The sequence below is a fragment of the Meles meles genome, chromosome 13, assembly GCF_922984935.1.
Source record: "Meles meles chromosome 13, mMelMel3.1 paternal haplotype, whole genome shotgun sequence".
Classification (NCBI taxonomy): Eukaryota; Metazoa; Chordata; class Mammalia; order Carnivora; family Mustelidae; genus Meles; species Meles meles.
In genome coordinates, this window is record NC_060078.1 from 16,291,380 (window position 1) to 16,312,409 (window position 21,030).

The following is a 21,030-nucleotide window of genomic DNA, read 5'->3' on the forward strand; positions in this document are numbered from 1 at the left end:
GGATGCCAGGTGAGACAACCCTCAGACATGAAGGAAATAATGTAGTTAGTGATCTCTGACTGAACAAGTAAGAAAATATAATATGTGCAATCTAACTTCTAACCGAAATATGGTATCCTAAAAATAATGGTTTGGTACTTTAAGGAGTAAGCTTTGGAGTTCAGTGGTACAGGTCATTCTTTGTCAAAATTTAATATGAGTACAAACCACATTGAGATCTTGTGAGACCCCCACGTAGACTTGGGGATGTGAGCAAGACTCTGTATTTCTAACAAGCTAATGTTAGAATGCTGCATTTCTTTCCAGTTAATGCTGGTAGTTTTTCCAGCTAGGGTAATAGAAGGCATTGATTTCCAATTATGTCAGATAAATGAGATGTTCCTGCATTTGATCTCAAGCACTTTTTGAAACCCGAAATTAAAAAATGTAAGTTGGCAAGTTCATGTTACGTACAATTCATTCCCTTTGGAAAGAAAGAAACAGCATTATAATCAACAATTTTTAAACTATGAAACATGAGAGAGAAATTAGTAATGCATTATTCAGTCTCTTTCAACCATACAATAAGCATGCATGAGAGAATTTTATTGAAATCTTAACTTGGTCAATACTGTGCAAAATTTGAGGGGAACTCTGTATCATATGAACTCATATTCAATACAATTCTGAATTTTCTCTTAAATTATATTGTGTCATCCTTTTCACATCTGGAGAGTATGCAACACACAAGGCAAGTTTCTTGGGCTTGGTTTTTTGTTGTTTTTTTTGGGAAAGGATACTTGGTTTTCATTTATGTTAATGATGAAACACTGTGCTTTGTTCAGTGGTGAAAAACCAAGATTGTGTTCTTTGATAAAAACAAAGGCCCAGGCAATCATTTTCTGGTTATGCACTTTATACACATAAATATTATGGGTATTAAAATGTTCCGTAAATAATCTGGACCCAGGAGAAGTGATAATACTATAATACACTTGAATCTATGGATTTATACCCTTTGTAGGCATTTCACCTATTTTATGAATTCTTGACCCTGCCAAATTCCTTTACACGAATTTGTGAAATAATGTTCTTACTTCATCTTCCATACTGAAGTTGTGGTTCTAGATGCATTATTGCCAATTTGGTCCTTTTCCACCTCAGTAAGCTGTAGCTGAGGGGGAGATTTCTATGATGCTCCAGATAATTATTTCACTTCAGGTGGCAAAACTAAACACCTATGTTTTGTGTGGATAGAGTGTTCATGAAGTATGCGTGTGTGTGTGGTGGGACAGCAGGGAAAGTTGTGAATGATAATTATAAAAGATATGATTTCAAGTGTTCTTTAGAAGGTCAACAGATGCATATGTAAAAATCTGAGCGACTGTATCAGACAATAAGGAAAATAAGCTCATGATTCTAAGTAATTTACAGATTTTCACATTTGCTATCTTTAAAAAAATCGGGATGGTATAGACAAGCAACTGTATAAACCCATTCCCTGTAAAATCCTCTATTTTTTTTCCCATTTTTTTTGAAAAGTAAATCCACAACATGTACCAAAAAACATTGTGTGAAGCCAGAGATGAAGAGTAATCTAGGTTAATCAAATATAAATGATTACTTAGTAAATTATTTCTCATTTATTAAAATGGAAAAAAAAAAAGACAAGACCCAACCAAACAGCTAAACAGTAAGTTTAAATGATAGATCATTCAGGAAATTGAGAGTCTGTCCAAAAGGATTTTCTGGGAAGAACAATTAATTGATACAAAGGCAAGTGCAAATTTGTGTGTTTTTAAACTTTAAAGCATGTCATTCAAAGTTTCAGCTTGTGTGCATGATATAAATCCCATACATCATTTTCTCAGTGACGATAAAAAGCGCAGTTTATTAAAAACTGAAGTAAAAATCAAAATAACTTTTTTTTTTTTTTAAAAACTGGTCACAGTTTCGTCATTGGTATATGGAGGTTGTTCCAGGGGCCCATCCAAAGCTCCTCATCGTCTGAGTGCGTGTGGTCACTATGGAATTCCAAAGTCTCCTTGATGTTCTTCCTGTCAACCATGGACTCCTGTTCAACTGTGCTTTTCAGCCTGGGCCCCAGTGGCTTCCCTGAGGTACCGTCAGTCCCCACAGGGCAAGGGGCAAACGTAACCAGAGTCGGTCTCGTGTGCATCTTCTCAGTAGGGAACGGCCCCTTTGATAACGTGTTCAGGGGAACACTCTCCTCGTGTGTCACTGCCAGCTTGTCAAGTTTCTTAAAGTGCCTCCCCAGGCGCCCAGGGGAAGTCGCTTTTAAGGTATCAGTGAGGCAGGCACGGCGGGTTCTCACCACGGACCCATTCTGGGCAATGTAGATGTTGCCGTTGATGTTACTGTGTGCGCTGGGATGGTGAAGACGGTTCCTCTGACATTCCGGAGCACTGTCTTCGCCAGTGGAGCTCGTTTCGTACTCGCGATCCACAACTAACTTGATCATTCCTTTTCTCGCCCACTGCCAAAATAAAACACAGGGAGTCAAAGGAATGAAAGGAGCAAAGGTGACAAGGTCTGCAAAATTCAAAAACTGTTGACAGAAAGCCATCAAAGGTTAAAGAGCTCAGAAGAGGTAAGGAGACATTGCATTCTTTCCTGCCAGCTGTCCACTGGTTTTAGAGCTTAACTTCTGAAGAAGGTGTTGCTCAGTTAAGAAGCAGACGTTTTAGGAAGCACTTGTATTCTAGATCAGATTATGGCTCTACATGAAAAGGAAAAGTGTATGTGTTACTTAAATTTAGATAAGGATCTGATCCATTGTTTAACAGTTGCTCTATTCTTCTATGAAGTCAAATTGAAGGAAACACACAGTATTAGTATAGTCTATTCATACTAATACTTCCTTATTCCAAATTTAAGGATTTTTTTAAGTTGCATCATTCTAATTTCTAATTAGTACTTCATTATTAGCCAAACTTTTTGTATCCTTTTTGTATTCACTCGGAATATCCTGGTTTTCTGGATTTTATTTCAACAAATGTGACCTGGAAAGAAAATCTTCCCATCCTGAATCATTCAGTAATGACTGAAAAATGAAAATGAATGATAAACTTCCTCTAGTAAGCAACTGGAACCCAATGGACATTTCTACAATTTTTTCTTTTACCAATCCTTCTGTCAGCTGAAATGTACACACATGCAAAAGTAGACTTTTATAGAGGGCCTCCTTTGTTCCCAGTGTTGTCCTAATGATTTATTGTCTACAGATGAAATAAAAACGTGCCCATGTACTCCCAAAATCCATCCAAGAAACCCCACTGGCAGATACTAACTACGGACTCAGGGCTCGTCTTTGGAACGGCTAACAGTCTGATTCTAATGTGCTCTGACGTACAAGTCTACTTGGTGCGCACATATGCTCCCCTTCCTGGCATGCTTCCAGTCCTAGGTCAGCGAGAGGTGACAGTCACATTCCTCCCTTGGAGCGTCACTGCAGAGAGCACACAGAAAGCACGGCACGCAAGAGCACTCGTCACGGCAAACTCCCACCTCCTGGGCCCCGTCTCAGAGTGCCGTGTTGTCATCCTCGGAGTCGGCTCCCGGGGGCTGCTCCTGGGGTGCTTTCTTGCGGGTGGCCCGCTCGGGCACCTGGTAGCCCCAGGGCCCTCCGGACTGGCTCTCGCTGCTGCTGCTGCTGCTGCTGCTGCTGCCCGGCTCGGACTCCTCTTCACTGCCCACACCTGCCTCCACCGAAACAGACTCTGCACTGCCCTCCTCATCGGGGACCTCGAGGCCTGTGGGCTCCTCCTCGGGGCCCAGCTCAGTCTCCTCTCCTGCTTCCTCTTCCACCGCTGGCTCTTCCTCCAGCTCTTCTGGGGGCTCCTCTTTTCTCCTTTTGACCGGCTTGACCTCTTCAACCACAGGCCTTCTTCTGGCCAGAAAGATGTTTTTCCGGGCCTTCTCCCCTTCTGACTCTGTGGACTCTGACTCTTCGGAAGACGGAGTCGAGCTCTCCTCCTCCTCCGAGGGGGTCTCGGACTCAGACTCCTCTTCAGTGGTCTCTGACTCACTGAACTCAGGCTCTTCTTCACTGTACTCCGTGTAGTCGCTGGAGGACTCCTCTTCCGACTCCACCGTGCTTTCCGTGGCTTCTTCTTGGTCCAGAGTGAGCTTCAGGTAATCTTTATCCACTTCCTCAAGGCGTCTCTGCCACTCTTCCCCCTCCAGTTCAGAGAGGCCCCTTCTGTCAGCGAGCCCTCGGACTTTCTTGAAAATCATGGGGAAGATCCTGGCTCTCTTCCACGTTGTGTACATGGGCTCGGCTGGCGGTGGCTTCTCGATGGTGACCACTACTTCCTCCTCCTCACTAGGCTCTCTAACTTCAACTTTTGGTTTTCTAATTTTCTTTGCCTCTTCCTGAAAATCACGAAAAGGCAAGTGAACCGTCAGCTGGAGGATGGTTATGCTAGGACCTTGTCGCACCCAAGTCAAGCAGGGATGACTCTGCAGAGTTATGACTGGTTTCAGAGAAGCAGCACCCAGTTCTCCACCATTCATCCCCACTGCGTATGGATACAAAGTGATCACGAAGAAGTATTTCATTTTGGCTTGTACTATATAGTACTAAAATCTAAGGCCTTCTAATAGATCAAAGGAGAAGTAATCATCACCTCTCCCTGTGGTTTCTTGAATGAAAGTATGTGATAGTTGACTATTTTCTCAATTTTAAACAGGGTAAAGCTACAGTGACATTGATTTGTTTTTGCTTTGCATAAACGTGGCAAAGTGACTCATGTTAATTAAGACATGACAGCATTCTGTTAAACATATTGGCAGTAATATTTTGTTTCTGTCTGGCAACTGTACTTTTCCATGGTTTTCAAGTATGCCAGACAATGTGGTTACCAAAGTAACACACTGTTTTGCAAAATAGTGTTTATATATTTGATTATAATGTTGACTTCTAGGATTTTAGAAAATATAAACTTTATTGTGGCTTTATTTCAGGCATTTAACATTTTATAGAAGGAAATAAACTTGCGCAATTAATTTCCTTCTATAAACAGGGCAATGAAATGGTCTGCATTATTAAATTTCTACAGAAAATGAATATTAAGTGAATAGGCTTAATGATTTTTGAAATTTTTTGCAGCCTGCTATTCAATTAGGGTTAAACATTATGGCATTACCTCTTCCTCCTCATACTCCTCCTCGGCTTCACCAACTACCTCCCCATACTCCTCTGGTCCAGCCGGTGGTAACAGACGGCGACGGCTTCCATACTGAGGCATTTCATACCTAAAACAGAAACTTACAGCCTTTAGCACATTTCCGTGAGGTCCTGGCAACCATGACTGATCTGTTTGCTTCTTCATTCTCATTCAATGAGCAGATATTTATACAGTGCCTATCATGCTCCTTGTCAACTAGTTACAAAACCATAGCTAAGAACTACAACCTGTTGGCCAGTGGTTTTTGCCATGATGGTATCCTAGAGCAACTGTAAAAAGAGGTTATTTCAAATTTAAGTTTTTGGAGAGACTGTTGCTTAGAGAAGGGGATATAGTTCCTTACTTAGTTGAAGAATTTAGAACAGAAAATTCTCTGAAAAATGAATAGCTTATTCAGGACATAACGTTTCTATCTTTACAGTGAAGATCTGCTTCAAACATGGTCTGGAATGGTGTATACATTCCTCTTCTGTATCTTTAGAAAGCAGTTAACACATGTGTATAGTGACTTGAAATGCTTATTACTGGATTCTAAAATATGTTTTCTTAATTTCTCTTGGGAAAATCTTGAGGCTGACTAGTTAGATAAACATCTCATATGCACGAAATGGTGAATTCAGGAATTGAGCAAATATGTTTGACTTCTATTTACTCATTTAAATAATTTTGAATCATTTTACTGCATCGTTAAAGTTGTAGTCAGTATCAACATGGAACTTCAAAACAGATCTGAATGTAGAAAAATGGATAAAGCTTGACTGAAACTAAAAGTAGGTACATAATTCCTTTTCAAAGATGAAACTGATGAAGTGACATTTATAACACAAGTGCTAGTAATAAGAGTCAGTAGGTCCATATTATTCATAAAAAATATTGACAGTGGTTAAAAAAAATCTGAAGATGTACCCATGCTCATAACTGTAATAATCTTGTCCGTATTCCTGGCCAGGATCAATTCCAGACTCCATGGATAACTCCTATTGTTCAGAGAGAGAAATTGCATTTGAAAATAGATTCTTATCACATTTTAGATCAAATGAATTCAGATTTATTTCCAGACCTAGAATCCCATGACTCTCAGAACACTCCTGCCAAAAAACTTTAATTACACGTTAGTCAAACATAATCAAAACTTCCTTCTCTGGCATAACTATCTCATGTGAAATAAGGTTATGTTGTTAGACCTGAGGGAGTAAAAAAGCTACATTTTTCTAGATGAGCACATCACTTGTTCTTTGTTAACTTTTAAAACTATCAGTAGACATCATACTTCACTGTTTTAACTTGTATTATTAAATAGACTTTAGCCTTGAGGGAATGAGAAAGTTACCTTCCTGATAACAGCTTGACAGCACTCCTGTTCATACATTTATTTTTATGAAAGAATTTCTTGGTAATCATTTGTACATTAATTATGATATTTATGTGTGATACCTCTCAAGAATGTTTACATTTAAAAACATACTGGACTTAATTACTTAAAAAAAATAATTGTCAGGGCAGCAGCCCTTTCGAGGTTTCCAGTTCTAAATTCTAAACTACTGATTTTGTCACTCTGCTCTTAACAGAAAGATGTTTTTCCTGAGGGAAAAAAAATACATATTTTTTATACCATATAACTAGTTTTAAATAACGATTATATTCAATTTCATTATATTTTAACATTTCAAGTAGGCTGAACTGTAAAACTTAACCAAATGAATTGTGCAATGAAATAAGCAAAGGGAGGGCGGAAAAAGTATGGGTGCCCACAGTAAAAAGGGTAGGTATCTATCCCTAAGGTATCTTTATTTAAATAACAGTTCTGTTGGTCCAGATCTACTAATAAGTCAGGAAAAAAAATGTTACTAAAAAGTGGGGAATTCACAGGCTTCATGGTGGATATGGACAATGACGCTCGCTTGTGCTTTATCACTTGGATGTAGTTGCCCAAAATCTAATAAGAAAATGTGATAAAAAAAAATTCAGGATTTGGGTTTCTCTTGAAAAATAACAAGATGGCAGCGCAGCACTGGGCTCCATTTCTCTGTCATGAAGGTAGTTGCTGGCACTACTCCTGGCAGCGGTTCGTGTTCCGGTTACTGCTTGTCCTCTGCCATACTGTTTGCGCCCCACCCATCACCAGTCAGGTCTCCCATGTGCTCCTCACTGGCGTCTAATAACCTCCATTCACTTCCACTATTTCCTTCGATGCTTCTTCATGTTACTACTCTCTGGTGACTTTGCAGCTTACAAATACTTTGGCGAAGGTGTCCCATTTCAATGGCAAAACTGTTTCAGTTCACCCACCAGAACGGTTCCAACAAACAGAAGACTCAGCAGTGCCATGTTTTAGCAGGGACATGGAATAACTAGATCTCTCAGACACTTTATAAGTCCACCAAATCCTTTGGAAATGGCAATAATACAAAAGTCAAATATATGCATATCCTTTCACAAAAATTCAGTATAGATCCATTTATATGCTAAACAGAAGTGTGTACAATTGTGCACCAAAATACATCATTTGTAACGGCCAAAAACTGGAACTGAGGCACAAGTCCATGAGATACACACTACTGCATCACCCAGTAATAGAAATGACTCTCCCAAACAGAACAATGAGCAACAGAAGTCAGGTGTCAATGGAACACAGGATTCTATTGAATCCTGTTTGCATAAACTTTGAAAAGAAACACACTAATCTGTCTTAGAAGCCAGGTGAAACTTTTCAAGCAGTGATAATTGTACCTTGGATAAACCTCATTGGCTCCAGGACAAACAGAAACTAAAAGAATCTGCAATCACCAGACCTGCCCTTCAAAAAAATATTGCAAGGGGTCCTCTAATCAAGAAAGAGAACCCAATAATAACATAGACCAGAAAGGAACAGAGACAAACAGTAACAGTCACCTTCCAGGCTAGACAATGGCACTAAATTTATATCTTTCAATAGTTACCCTGAAAGTAAATGGGCTAAATGACCCAATCAAGACACGATACGAAGTCGATATGAAGTCTGCAGGAAACTCTTTTTAGACCCAAAGACACCTCCAGATTGAAAGTGAGGGGATGTCCATGCTAATGGACATCAAAAGAAAGCTGATGTAGCAATCCTTTTATCAGACAAATTAGATTTTAAAAAATTGTAGTAAGAAGGTAGGACATAAAGGGTCTGTCCAACAAGAAGTTGTAACAGTTGTAAATATTTATGCCCCTAACCTGGGAACATCCGATTATATAAGCCAATTAATAACAAAATCAAAGAAACACATCAATAATAGTAGGGGACTTTAACACCCCCTCACTGAAATGAACAGATCATCCAAGTGTAACATCAACAAGGATCGAAGGGCTTTTAAATGACACACTGGACCAGATGTACTTCACAGATAAATTCAGAATATTCCATCCCAAAGTTACAGAATATACATTCTTCTCTAGTGCACATGGAACATTCTCCAGAATAGATGACATCCTGGGTCACAAATCAGGTCTCAGCAGGTACCAAAAGATTGGGATCATTCCCTACATATTTTCAGACCACGATGCTTTGAATCTTGAACTCAATCACAAGAGGAAAGTTGGAAAGAACTCAAATACATGGAGGCTAAAGAGCATCCTACTAAAGAATGAATGGGTCAAACCAAAGAATTAAAAAATTTCATGGAGGGGCATCTGGGTGGCTCAGTGGGTTGAGCCTCTGCCTTCGGCTTGGGTCATCGTCTCAGGGTCCTGGGATTGAGCCCTGCATTGGGCTCTCTGCTTGGTGGGGAGCCTGCTTCCTCCTCTCTCTCTGCCTACTTGCGACCTCTCTCTGTCAAACAAATAAAATCTTTTTTATTTATTTATTTTTTTTTAAAGATTTTATTTATCTATTTAACAGATAGAGATTACAAGTAGGCAAAGAGGCAGGCAGAGAGAGAGGAGGAAGCAGGCTCCCTGCTGAGCAGAGAGCCTGATGTGGGGCTCGATCCCAAGACCCTGGGATCATGACCCGAGCTGAAGGCAGAGGCTTTAACCCACTGAGCCACCCAGGCGCCCCAAATCTTTTTTTTTTTTTTTTAAGATTTTATTTTATTTGACAGAGATTTCAGGTAGGCAGAGAGGCAGGCAGAGAGAGAGAGGAGGAAGCAGGCTCCCTGCTGAGCAGAGAGCCCGATGTGGGCTTGCGGGGCTCGATCCCAGGACCCTGAGATCATGACCTGAGCCGAAGGCAGAGGCTTAACCCACTGAGCCACCCAGGCGCCCCCAAACAAATAAAATCTTAAAAAAAAAATTCATGGAAACATGAAAATGAGGCAACTATATGCCAAAAAATCAGACAATCTGGAAGACATGGATGCACTACTAGAGATGTATAAACTACCAAAACTGAACCAGAAAGAAATAGAAAACCTAAACAGATCTATAACCAGTAAGGATATTGAAGCGGTCATCAAAAATCTCCCAACATTTGGGAGGGCCAGATGGCTTCCCAAAGGAATTCTACCAAACATGTAAAGAAAAATTAATACCTATTCTCCTGAAACTGTTCTAAAAAATAGAAATGGCAGGAAAACTCCCAAACTCATTTTAAAAAGCCAGCATTACCTCGATCCCCAAAACCAGATAAAGACCCCATCAAAAAGGAGAAATACAGACCAATATCCTTGATGAATACAGATGCAAAAATTCTCACCCAAATACTAGGCAACAGGATCCAACAGTACATTAAAAGGATCGTTCACCACACCCAAGAGGGATTGATCCTGGGCTGTGAGGTTGGTTCAACATCTGCGAATCAATCAGTGTGATACAATTCATTAATAAAAGAAAGGATAAGAACCATATGATCCTCTCAACAGATGCAGAAAAAAGCATTTGACAAAGCGCAGCATCCTTTCTTGATTAAAACTCTTCACAGTGTAGGCATAGAGGGAACATACCTTGATATCATCAAAGCCATCCTATGAAAAGCCCACAGTGAATATCATCCTCAATGGGGCAAAACTGAGAGTTTTTTGCCTAAGGTCAGGAACACGGCAGGGATGCCCACTATCACCACTGCTGTTCAGCATAGTGCTCGAAGTCCTCACCTCGGCAATCAGACAATTCAAAAAGCAATAAAAGGCATCCGAATCAGCAAAGAAGCAGTCAAACAAACTCTCACTCTTTGCAGATGATAGGATGCTTTATGTGGAAAACTCAGAAGGTTCCACCCCCAAAATGCTAGAACTCATACAGGAATTCAGTAAAGTGTCAGGATATAAAAACACATGGAAATCAGCTCCATTTTTTTTTTTAATATTTTATTTATTTGACAGAGAGAAATCACAACCAGACAGAGAGGCAGGCAGAGAGAAAGAAGGAGGCAGGTTCCCCGCGGAGCAGAGAGCCTGATGCGGGGCTCGATCCCAGGACCCTGAGACCATGACCTGAGCCGAAGGCAGAGGCTTTAACCCACTGAGCCACCCAGGTGCCCCTCAGCTCCATTTCTATACACCAACAACAAGACAGAAGAAAGAGAAATTAAGGAGTCAATCCCATTTATAATTGCACCCAAACCCATAAGATACTTTGGAGTAAATATAAGTAAAGAGGCAAAGGATCTGTACTCAGAAAACTGTAGAACACTCATGAAAGAAATTGAGGAAGACACAAAGAAATGGAAAGCTGTTCCATGCTCATGGATTGGAAGAACAAATACTGTGAAAATGTCTGTACTACCTAAAGCAATCTACCCATTCAATGCAATCCCCATCAAAATACCATCAACTTTTTTCAAATAACTGGAATAAATAAACAGTTCATGATTTGTCTTATACAATGATAGCTTCCTTTCAATAGGAACAAAGGTCTTATTTGTCTACCTCCTAGAGAATGAAGATAAAAATTTGGAATTTCAGCCCCCCACAACCAAGAGAGAAGTGATTAGCTTGTTTACTTATTTATATATTTGTTTCTACTTTAAACCACCCCTTCTCCATCTTATAAAATCATGCCACTTGATTACATTCTGCTGCATGTCAGACGGGCCTTAATGTGACATAAAATATAGTGGAGGGGCGCCTGGGTGGCTCAGTGGGTTAAGCCGCTGCCTTCGGCTCAGGTCATGATCTCAGGGTCCTGGGATCGAGTCCTGCATCGGGCTCTCTGCTCAACACGGGGCCTGCTTCCCTCTCTCTCTCTCTCTGCCTGCCTCTCTGCCTACTTGTGATCTCTTTCTGTCAAGTAAATAAATAAAATCTTAAAAATATATATATATATTTCTCCACTATATATATATATATATGTATATATGTATATACATATATATATATATATATAGTGGAGATTCAGTGAGGTCGAAAAGAAAAAGAAAATTGATACCTCTGGTTTAAGAAGAGAAGGCCTCAGCAGTTGCTGTTGCTGCCAAAGGAAATTAAAATAGAAAAAGGTTTAGAAGATAATTCAGGTGGAAAAGGGAGATCATGATTGAAAAGAGAAAAAAAAGGCCACAGCTTAAAACTGGTTACCTTAAGATTATGAATTATTATTCATGTGATAGCTACCAATATTTTGACTATTGATGTTGGAATGTGAAATAACAAAGAATTAGTTTCTGTTTCATCATTGTTTTAGGTAACATGAAAGTTAATAACCTTTAATCAATGAAAACCTGTAAGTAACTTTTCAGTTCAAACTTCTTCATATAAAAAGTTATTTACGATTTTAAAAGCACTTCAAGTGCCACAGGATTATTTTGAACAAGTTTAATCTTGTTTTAAATTGTCCCTCTTTTTTCTCCCCACATTAAATGTAATCAGGTTCATTAGTGAGAAGGGTAGAGCACATAACATAATCATATAGTCATAACGCATCGTCATAGTTAAGAAATGCTCCCTGTTTTTGACCAAAACGTGGGTTGCTTACAGCCAAACACTGAGCAGGCTTTCAGAAATTCTTTTGTGATCTGGGAAATTGTCCTTCCTTGGATTTTGCAGGGATCACTCCTTATTGACTCTCAGCCTCACCCCTACTCATTTAAAGGAAATACGGTCTCTACAGTATGTTTCCTGATAATTTATACTATAATATGTGCGAACAAGAGACATACTTCAAATTTTGGTTTATCCACTCTTTGAGAGATACACAACACAAATCTTAAATGGGAATGACATTGGAAATGTGGGCAGAGAAATCCTGGGAGACAATTCCAGTGGCGAACCAGCCTTTGGAAATGGCCCAGAGAACAGCCAGGTGACTGAAGGCAGGACTGACTTTTCGTGAGGCTGTGAGCGAGTTTGTCTACTGAAGGCATTCATTTAAAGGAGTAGGGAGTTGGCGGTAGAGACAGTCTGATCCAATCTGTTACCTGTCTCTGAAAACCAGTGATTCTGAAATGCATTCAGCCTGATTTCCAAATACATTAGGACTCACACATTCTCAGCTGGTGGCCAGTTAGGTCGTGAGCTCATTTCACTCTCTTGACTGAAGCTGTCTGCTAAATTCAGCTAGGTTCTCAGTGACCTCACTGGCAGTACCACTTTGAGAGCACCTAGCCAGATCCCACTGGCCTGAATCGTCACTATCTTCTCCAAATGAACACTATGGAAAGCCTGAGCTTTCTCATAATCTGACTTTTTAAAACTCTTTAAGATCTTAAGTTCTAATGTGTTAGGAAGGACTTGGACTCTGGTAAAAGGGACAAAGGTCCCAGGTTTCTAAAGTACATTTCTAGTCTTAGAAAAATAAATTTCAGTGAATGTCACAATATTGAGTAATAGCAATTCAGGAAACAATAAATCTATCCTTGGAAAGGTGAGCATTTGATATTTGTTCACCCACTTAAAACCTCAGAACAAAATAGCAACAGGTATAAAAGAGAATAAATAGACCAGCGTACTTCTAAGTTTTATTGAAGTAAAGGAAAACATCCTAGCTATGCAAGAAAAGTCAGTCCTACCTAGAACGTAAGTATTTTCCTCGTAAGCTTTATATAACACCATAAAGCCCTTACCTCTGATGCATAAACTCTCCTGCAAGGCAGAAACAGAGAGATCAGTATTAAACAACTTAGAGTTTCAGATTCAAGAAAATTTTAAGATTTTTTTTTTAAATCTGAGAAAAAGGAGAAGGTAATTTTTACTAAAAATTGTTTCAGTGAGAAACACATTTTGTGGCAGTTTATCAGGAAGATCGCAGTCACATGCCTCTATGACTACAAAGTTAGCAGGCCAGACCCTAGCGCCAGCATACCTTAAATAATCTATTTTTTTTTTCCAATGTTTTATAGTTTTCAGTGCAGGTCTTGCAGTTTGTTTAATTCTAAGTATTTCATGGTTTTAGGTGCAATAGTAAATACTTAAGAAAATTAATTTTCTTTTTTTCATTGCTAGCACATAAAAATACAATTGATTTTTATATTGATTTTGTCTTATGCAATCTTGTTATATTCACTTGTTAATTCTAGGATATTTTTTGTAGGTTTCTTAGGAGCATTTACATCCATCGTCATGTCGTTTGCTAATTCAAACGGTTTTACTTCATACTTTCACACTGTGTGTCTTCAATTCTTTGTTGTGCTTTACTGAAGTTCACTAAAATATTGGTTAAGAATGGTGAGTGTGGAGATGCTTTCACTCTTTCTAATGTTAGGGAAAAAGCAATCTTTCATTCCTCAGTATGATGTCAGCTATAGGTTTATATAGATACCCTTTATTAGTTTGAGAATGTTCCCTTCTATAACTAGTGTTCTGAGATTATAAACAGGTATTGAAATTTGTAAAATGTTTTTTCTGATTCTAGTGAAATGATATAATGTTTCTTCTCCTTTATGCTGTTAATTTAATGAATTATAAAGATTGATATGAAAAAGTTAAATTAACTGTGCATTATCTCAGTAGTGTATAATAACACACTTTGACTCTGTTATTGTCAACTGGATTAAATATATTCTATATCATCTCTAATCTTGCCATGTCTTGATACATGTAAGATACTCATTTGGTGAAAAGATGTGTTTTATATATGAAGAGCATATGGTACAGAATGAGAAATGACCTCAATGACTAGAATATATTCTTCCAAACGTTTGTAAGAAGTTTTTTGTCTGTTTGCATCAATTGATTCTAAAAATAATGAATGCAGAATACTGATTAGCTTTTAAGGGTCAGTGACATTATTAGACATAAATATAAGAGCTAACTATTTTCACATCCATTTCATATTCAATATTCCATAGAGATTTATAAAGTTCATTGGCCACAAGTTGGGGAAATGTTCAACTGTACTTGGTGGGGGGAGTATACAGTGCTTTCAGTGTTGAATGCCATTAGTTATAAAGACTTTTGTCTATTACTACAGTTGATCTAAAGTACTATATGATTCATATGCTGTTATGAACCAAGTATATAAAGCTAGGAACTGCTATGAAGAGGCACGTACATACCTTTAAAGTCCAACAAAACAGTCTCTCTAGAAAATTTCTTTAAACTATTACAAGGCCTTTACAAAATAAGTCTACTTATCTGAACAAATCTTAAGTGGTTAAGGCATTGCTGATTGAAATGGTTGGTAATAATGGTAGTACAATGCTTACTTAATCCTGTTGGCAATTCATTATTTGAAATGGTTCTTTAGTGAATTTTGCTTTTATGGTTCTGCCAATAGTTATGACAATGATAATCCTTCTAAAGCATTTAGAAGTTTCCTCAATTTGTATCTTTCTGACATAGATAGAGACACTCATACTCTGGTTTTAGTAATGAGAATCGAGTCACATACATGAAATTAAAGTGTCCAGCTAAAGCTAAACTTTATTCTCCAGGATATTTAAGCTAACTTTTTTTCATTAGCAGGATTTTCCATACATGTAGAGAATGAAATATCAAGAGATGAGCTACATGTTTCCATTAACCTTTCTGTTACCTTTCATGTGGTTATTTGTACTATCGGTCTCAGCTCAAAAGCAGAAAGTGACTTGGAAAAAGCACACAACAGAATCAGTGGGTATCACTGTCTGTGGGCTTACAACTAACATGACTTCCTTTTGGTCCTTCTAAGACCAGTCATATAATATTAATGCATTTTTACGTAGATTAATTCAACGTGTATTAATTATTTACTTCACACCACTTCTTTACATTAAGTTTACTTTTAACAATAAGGAAAATGTATGGTAATCTACTTTCATCTTTAAAAAGGTATCTAATAATTTCTTATGCACTAATTAGAGCATAATGATGCAGAAGAAAAAAATGATACTCTTTCTGTGGAGGTTGGTTGTCAGGTTGTGGGGGCTCAAGGACAGAGAAGAGGAATAGTATTTTGGCCTGTGTACTCATAATAGGTCCTATGCAGATGTTGTAACTGACTTCTATGACAAAGTTGGAGATCTCTAAATAGAATGTATATGTAACTGAAGTAAATAAAAAACATGGGAATGGAGGGGCACCTTGGTGGCTCAGTGGGTTGAGCCTTTGCCTTCAGCTCAGGTCATGATCTCAGGGTCCTGGGATCAAGCCCCACATCAGGCTCTCTATTTGGCAGGGAGCCCGCTTCCCCCTCTCTCTCTGCCTGCCTCTCTGCCTACTTGTGATCCCTCTCTCTCTGTCAAATAACTAAATAATATCTTTTTTAAAAAGAGGATAATAATTTAAAAAGAAAACCAAACAAACATGGGAATGGATGTTTCATTTAAAAAGCACAAGATACTAGTAAGATATTTAGACAAATATTATAAAAGTGATGTAGCAAATGTTACAAATTCAGTAAGGCTACAGATACCTACATGAGATTGTTATTTGGAGTTTTTATATTTCTTTGTAATTATTTAGAGAATACATTCTCAAGGAATTTCTCTCATATATTCAAGAAGTTGATACAAAATACTTTTAAAAAACACACAGTCATATCAAAGGCGTACACAATCATGAATAATACCTTGTCAAAGTCCGCCAAATAGCACAAGTTCTCATGCATATGACCAGCTGCCAACAAAAACTCCAACTGAAGTGTTTCAGTGAAAGAGAGAAAAAAATCATGTTCAAGAACCCCAAGAAGTAAATTACTCTGGATTTGGATGAAAAGAATCTGAATCAGAGGAGCTAATGAAAATAATTAGATCTATAGATTTTTTTTTTAACTCTGATACGATTAAACAGGGATAACAGACCAAGTTCTTGAAGAAATGTCACATAATGTAAGAGCTGAACAAAACCTTTGAAATGATGCATTATAAGGCCCTTCCCGAGCCTATATTAATATACTTCCAATAGAAATTATCAAGCAAGACCTTTGCCTATATTTTGAAACTTTGCTTTGTTTCCTATGCAGACTTTTATCTTCTATAATAGAATTGCAGAATAAATCAAATAAGTACACCTGTATTCACAAGTGGGGAATTACAAATACAATTTATTCCATATGTTATATGGGAAAACAGTGTAATTACTTGCTGGTCAAGTGTAGCTTTCATTAAAAAGATAGGAAGGTAACACTTAGCTGAGCTGATGCCATTAAGAATTTACCAAGTTGAGTTCTGAGAACAACTACAACATAAAATTCCTTTCTCAAGTTTACATTTTTATCCTCTTTCCCTAATATAAAGAGTCAAGGCCTATATAAAACTGAGGACAGTTTGCTAGATATATTCCTTCTTGATTTCTATTTAAAGTGTTAATTATTTTCCTCATGCAACTAAATTTGGATGATTTATCTAAAGAAAGGTAAATAGAAATGAAGCCAATATGCTGTTCTAAAATTTTGATGAACATTTTATATCACTGATAAGCTTAATAAAAATATTTATAATTTTCATCAAATAACTAAAATCATACTAGGCAAACCTTCATAGACATTTATTGAAACTTATTTTGATGAAACTTATTAGGATTTTATTAAACTGGAGAAAAATATTTTCCTTGAAGGAGAATCTTCTGACAAAATTATGAGATGATATCAACATGTGGACAAGCAAAACTGAAGACCACTTTAAACATCTGTGGGAACAGTGAAATGTCTTACAAAAGCCACAACTCAAGATTTATTTTCATTGTAAAGAAGGGAAGAGAAAGCATAATGAGAAATAAACAGAATAAGACCATCATTAAAAAAGTAAAAGATTTTTCAAATGTATAAGCATATTAGTAAGATAAAAGCAAGCCAGAGTAAAGAATGTCATTGTGAGAAAACAGATGACTACATCTTACAGCACCTGGGATTTATTTCCGAATACCATATCTGTCAAATCCTGCATTTCTAGATACATGACATTTTTACTTTGGTAGTGTTTAACCTTACCAAATACATAGCCTTCAAGGAAAGAAAAGAACCTATGATATCATTTTGGGGGGATTATTTTAACAGTTTGCTTTTTTTTTTTTTTTTCCAGGAGCATTCAGTAAAACTATGATCAGAAAGTAAACATAGGCATTACTGCATTAACATGTTAACAGGCCATTGGTTTAAGCTGGAGATATAACTTTCTTGCCCATATATTCCCATTGAAAAATTAAATTACTTACTTTTTAAATAAATGTAGACAAATAATGCTACTTCGTAGTTAAGAAAATTAAGGTAAATCTATGAGTTAGAAATGTTGAGGTTAATAATCTTAAAAGTAAAAAAAAAGAAGGAAAAAACAGCATTGCACTGAGTTTAGGGTAAAAGAATGGAATCTTCTTTAATGTTCACATTTGCCTCTACTTGAAGATTTCGGTCAACAAAAGAGTTGTCCAGTTAAAATAGGAAAATCAACATCACAGTGAAGTAGATTGACTGTGAGGCGGGTTCTCAGTGCCCTCGACAGTACTGTGCAAATTCCCCTGGTCGCATTCAGCCACTTCCACATTTTCTGTTTCTGGATGGCAACGAGTTTCCAGTCTTGAGTTGTGTGTTGGTGGGAAGTTTTTTTCAATTTGACTGTACATGTTAGCTACCGACTTTTCAAGGTCGGCTAAGTTTTTAATATGCTTGAGGATGCCCTTTGGTTCTCTCTGGGAATTTGCACGACATGCTGTTGCATATGCTGGCGGCTGTCTGACAGAGGACTCCAATTCCTTGGGGGGTGTCACACTGACAGTGCGCTGAACAATGGGGACACAGACACGCTTAGTGGATGGAGTCCAAGTTGGAAGAGACAGAGAAGAAGGAAGAGGTGGGGATGGGGGAGGGAGGGAGGGGAGTGAAGGTAGACGAGGTGAAGGAGAAGAAGAGGAAGGAGAAGGAGGGGCAGAAAGTGAAAGAATTGGAGGAGGAGGGGGAAGACAGGAAAGAGCAAATGGACTAAGGACAAGAGGTGGGGGAGGAGGGGGAGGAGGGGAGATATTTGGTGGTTTGGGAATGATTTCAAAAATGTTTCTTCTGGTTTCAACTGTCAACGTACATGTGGGTATCTCTCTCCTGAAGCCTGGGGAATTTAAAGCGCAGGGCACTGAAGGAGAAAGTTCCAAGCAACAGTCAGCAGGAGAAAGGATGACATCAGGTTCTGACAGGAGTTCCATGGTTCTTGAAACAGTTGGCAAAGTGGAGTAAGAAGAATGAGATGAAGGAGAGAAACAGGAGGAGTCTGAAGGCAGAGATTCCAAGGGCTCTGCTCCATTTGTGAGCAGTGATTCACCTTGCCTTGTTTCTCCTCTCTCAGGTACATTCGAATCTCCAACAGTAGGCCGGGGACTGCTGCTACCTTTTCTCTTTGGAAAAGTTCTAGTGGTTTCCTTTCCACCTTCCTGCCTGTTGCTCTGCCACTGCTCCAGCTCTATGGCTTCTGGTCTCTTGGGAAGTTCCCACACTGGTCTCTGAGGGAAGCAGACTGGCTGATTCCACATCCTCTGAAACATTTCTCTTGGGCCCCTCAGGGACTTACTCCTGGCTTGTGTTTTGGGTAAAAATGAGTCTATAAAATCTGTTCTTAGTAAAAAGTCTGAATTTGCTGGTCCTGGATCTAGAGTTTCCTTATAAAGAGTACTGTGGATACTTGAGGCGTCCTCGTCAGACATCAGCGTGAATTTTCTTACCGACTTGGGCTGGTTGTTCTTAAGAGATCCATCTACATGAGTCTGCTTGTGAGCCTCAGTAGTGCTGGAAGAAAAGGGCATCACAGTTTGGGGACTTTTCCTGTCTTCCGAGACTGACTTATTTCCCCTGCTTTGTTGGAAATGGTAGAGAAGGAAAAGACTTGAAAGAAAAGAAGATAATGAAATGTAAGGAAACAGGTCGTGACACAGCTTTCATGAGAAAGATGTCTTTATGGTTCTCATTATGACTTCAAAATATAGAAGGCCAAATAACACTAATCTACCGAAGCCAGACATTACTTTCATGTCCCTGTACTCAAAAAGGCAGGGCAAGAAAAGCTTGAGAGCTGTGAGTAGCATGAGAAATTTTCATTTTGTTGTTGTTGTTGTTAAGAAAATGCATCAATCTGTAGACTGATTTTGGGGGGGGGGGGGCTAGTGTGTTTGATAGAGCAAAGTATCCATGACCACACATAACAGTTTTCTTATGTAGAAATCATGATTCCAAATTGCAAACCAGCATTTTGGCTAATGGTTTCATATCCTTTGCTTTGGTGGACAATGCTCAGAGCTGGCTGTCTGGGGAAAAGGTTCCTTAGCTGTATCTCAATCGGTACCATTATCTCTCTTCTCAGTCATTCTGTCCTGGAGCTAAAAGTACTCTCCGGTCTGAGACAAAGCTTACAAGAGAATACAGAAAGGAATTCTCTATTGCCTAGATTAGAGAATTAAAAGTCTTCAAGGACAGGTGGGAGAATTTCTCTCAAAATCACAGTTGAGAAATTGAAGTTACGCTAGAACCTGAACAGAGATTATTTCCTTCTATTTCAATTTTAAGCTGAATCCATTATAAAATGACATAAACAGTACAAATAACAAGAGGGGCTATTGCTATTTATTTTGAATATGATCTGTGTCAATTTTGGTCAAGACTGACTTTAATGAAAACACTTATGTTCCAGTCACATAGTTTCAATATCCCTGGAAGATTTGCTCATACACTGACACTGAGTCACAGTGGCTGAGAGTGATAAAGTCAACTAAGGGAAAGGACATAAGCACATATCACTATTGAAAGCACTGGACCTTTCGCCCAGGAAGGCTGGCAGGTTTGGAATGCCTTCTCCTCAGACTTTGATCTCTAGCTCAATGTTTAATATTTACCCACACAGCAGGAATGAAATAAAAGGAAATACTGTGAATAAAAATTAAGTGGCCACACTGAAAAGCAAAACAGGCGAGACAATACAATGCTATATATAAAGCTGAGGCTGTTACTTTGTCTTTTCACAAAGAAACAAACTACTAAGGAAGAACCCTCACAGCTGGACTTGGGGTATCAGGCCCACCCAGATAACTCGGAAAGAACAGACAATCTGGATTCAATAGACGTCAAATCCTTCTCCTGATCTTGCAAAGTCATTTTTTAAAAAAATGGACTTGACACATTATTTGATACTTTAAAAAAAAAAATAGATTTGTTCTTGCTAAGAACTACCTAATAATGGAACTGTACCACTTTGGATTAAGAGACATCTTGAAATACTTTTAACAAATTAAGAACAAGAATTTTGATATACTTCTTGGGAGGTACAGGTTTTCAAGATACCAAAAGTGAATGAGATATGAGAAACAGAAATTTCTTTTTAAAAGCAAATGACTCCGTGGTAAAATGATGAAAATCACTATATTTAGAGTAAAACTTAATCTATTCTCTTGTATCTTTTTTCCCTAACACCTCATATTAGAATGATATTATTTACTTACTTATGCCTATGTATCCACAGGTGGGAAAGAGAAAACATGCGACAGAAAAAAAAAAAAAAGAAAGAAAGAAAAGTTTGAACTATAGTTACTTTGAGGTGGTTATGAAAATACTAACA

At 38.2% G+C, this 21,030-nt stretch overlaps 1 protein-coding gene across 1 annotated transcript in view; it reads right to left on the reverse strand.

Annotated features, from left to right (window-relative positions):
* Positions 1–1,606: 1,606 nt before the first annotated feature.
* The window catches only part of PCDH15 (protocadherin related 15), a 567,896-nt gene continuing 548,472 nt past the window's right edge, over positions 1,607–21,030 (reverse strand). Inside the window, exons 30-31 of the mRNA XM_046026577.1 lie at positions 5,148–5,256; positions 1,607–2,476 (exon numbers count right to left, since the gene is read on the reverse strand). Coding sequence (XP_045882533.1) covers positions 1,925–2,476; positions 5,148–5,256 — 661 coding nt within the window. The 3' untranslated portion in view covers positions 1,607–1,924. The remainder of the gene's footprint in view (positions 2,477–5,147; positions 5,257–21,030) is intronic.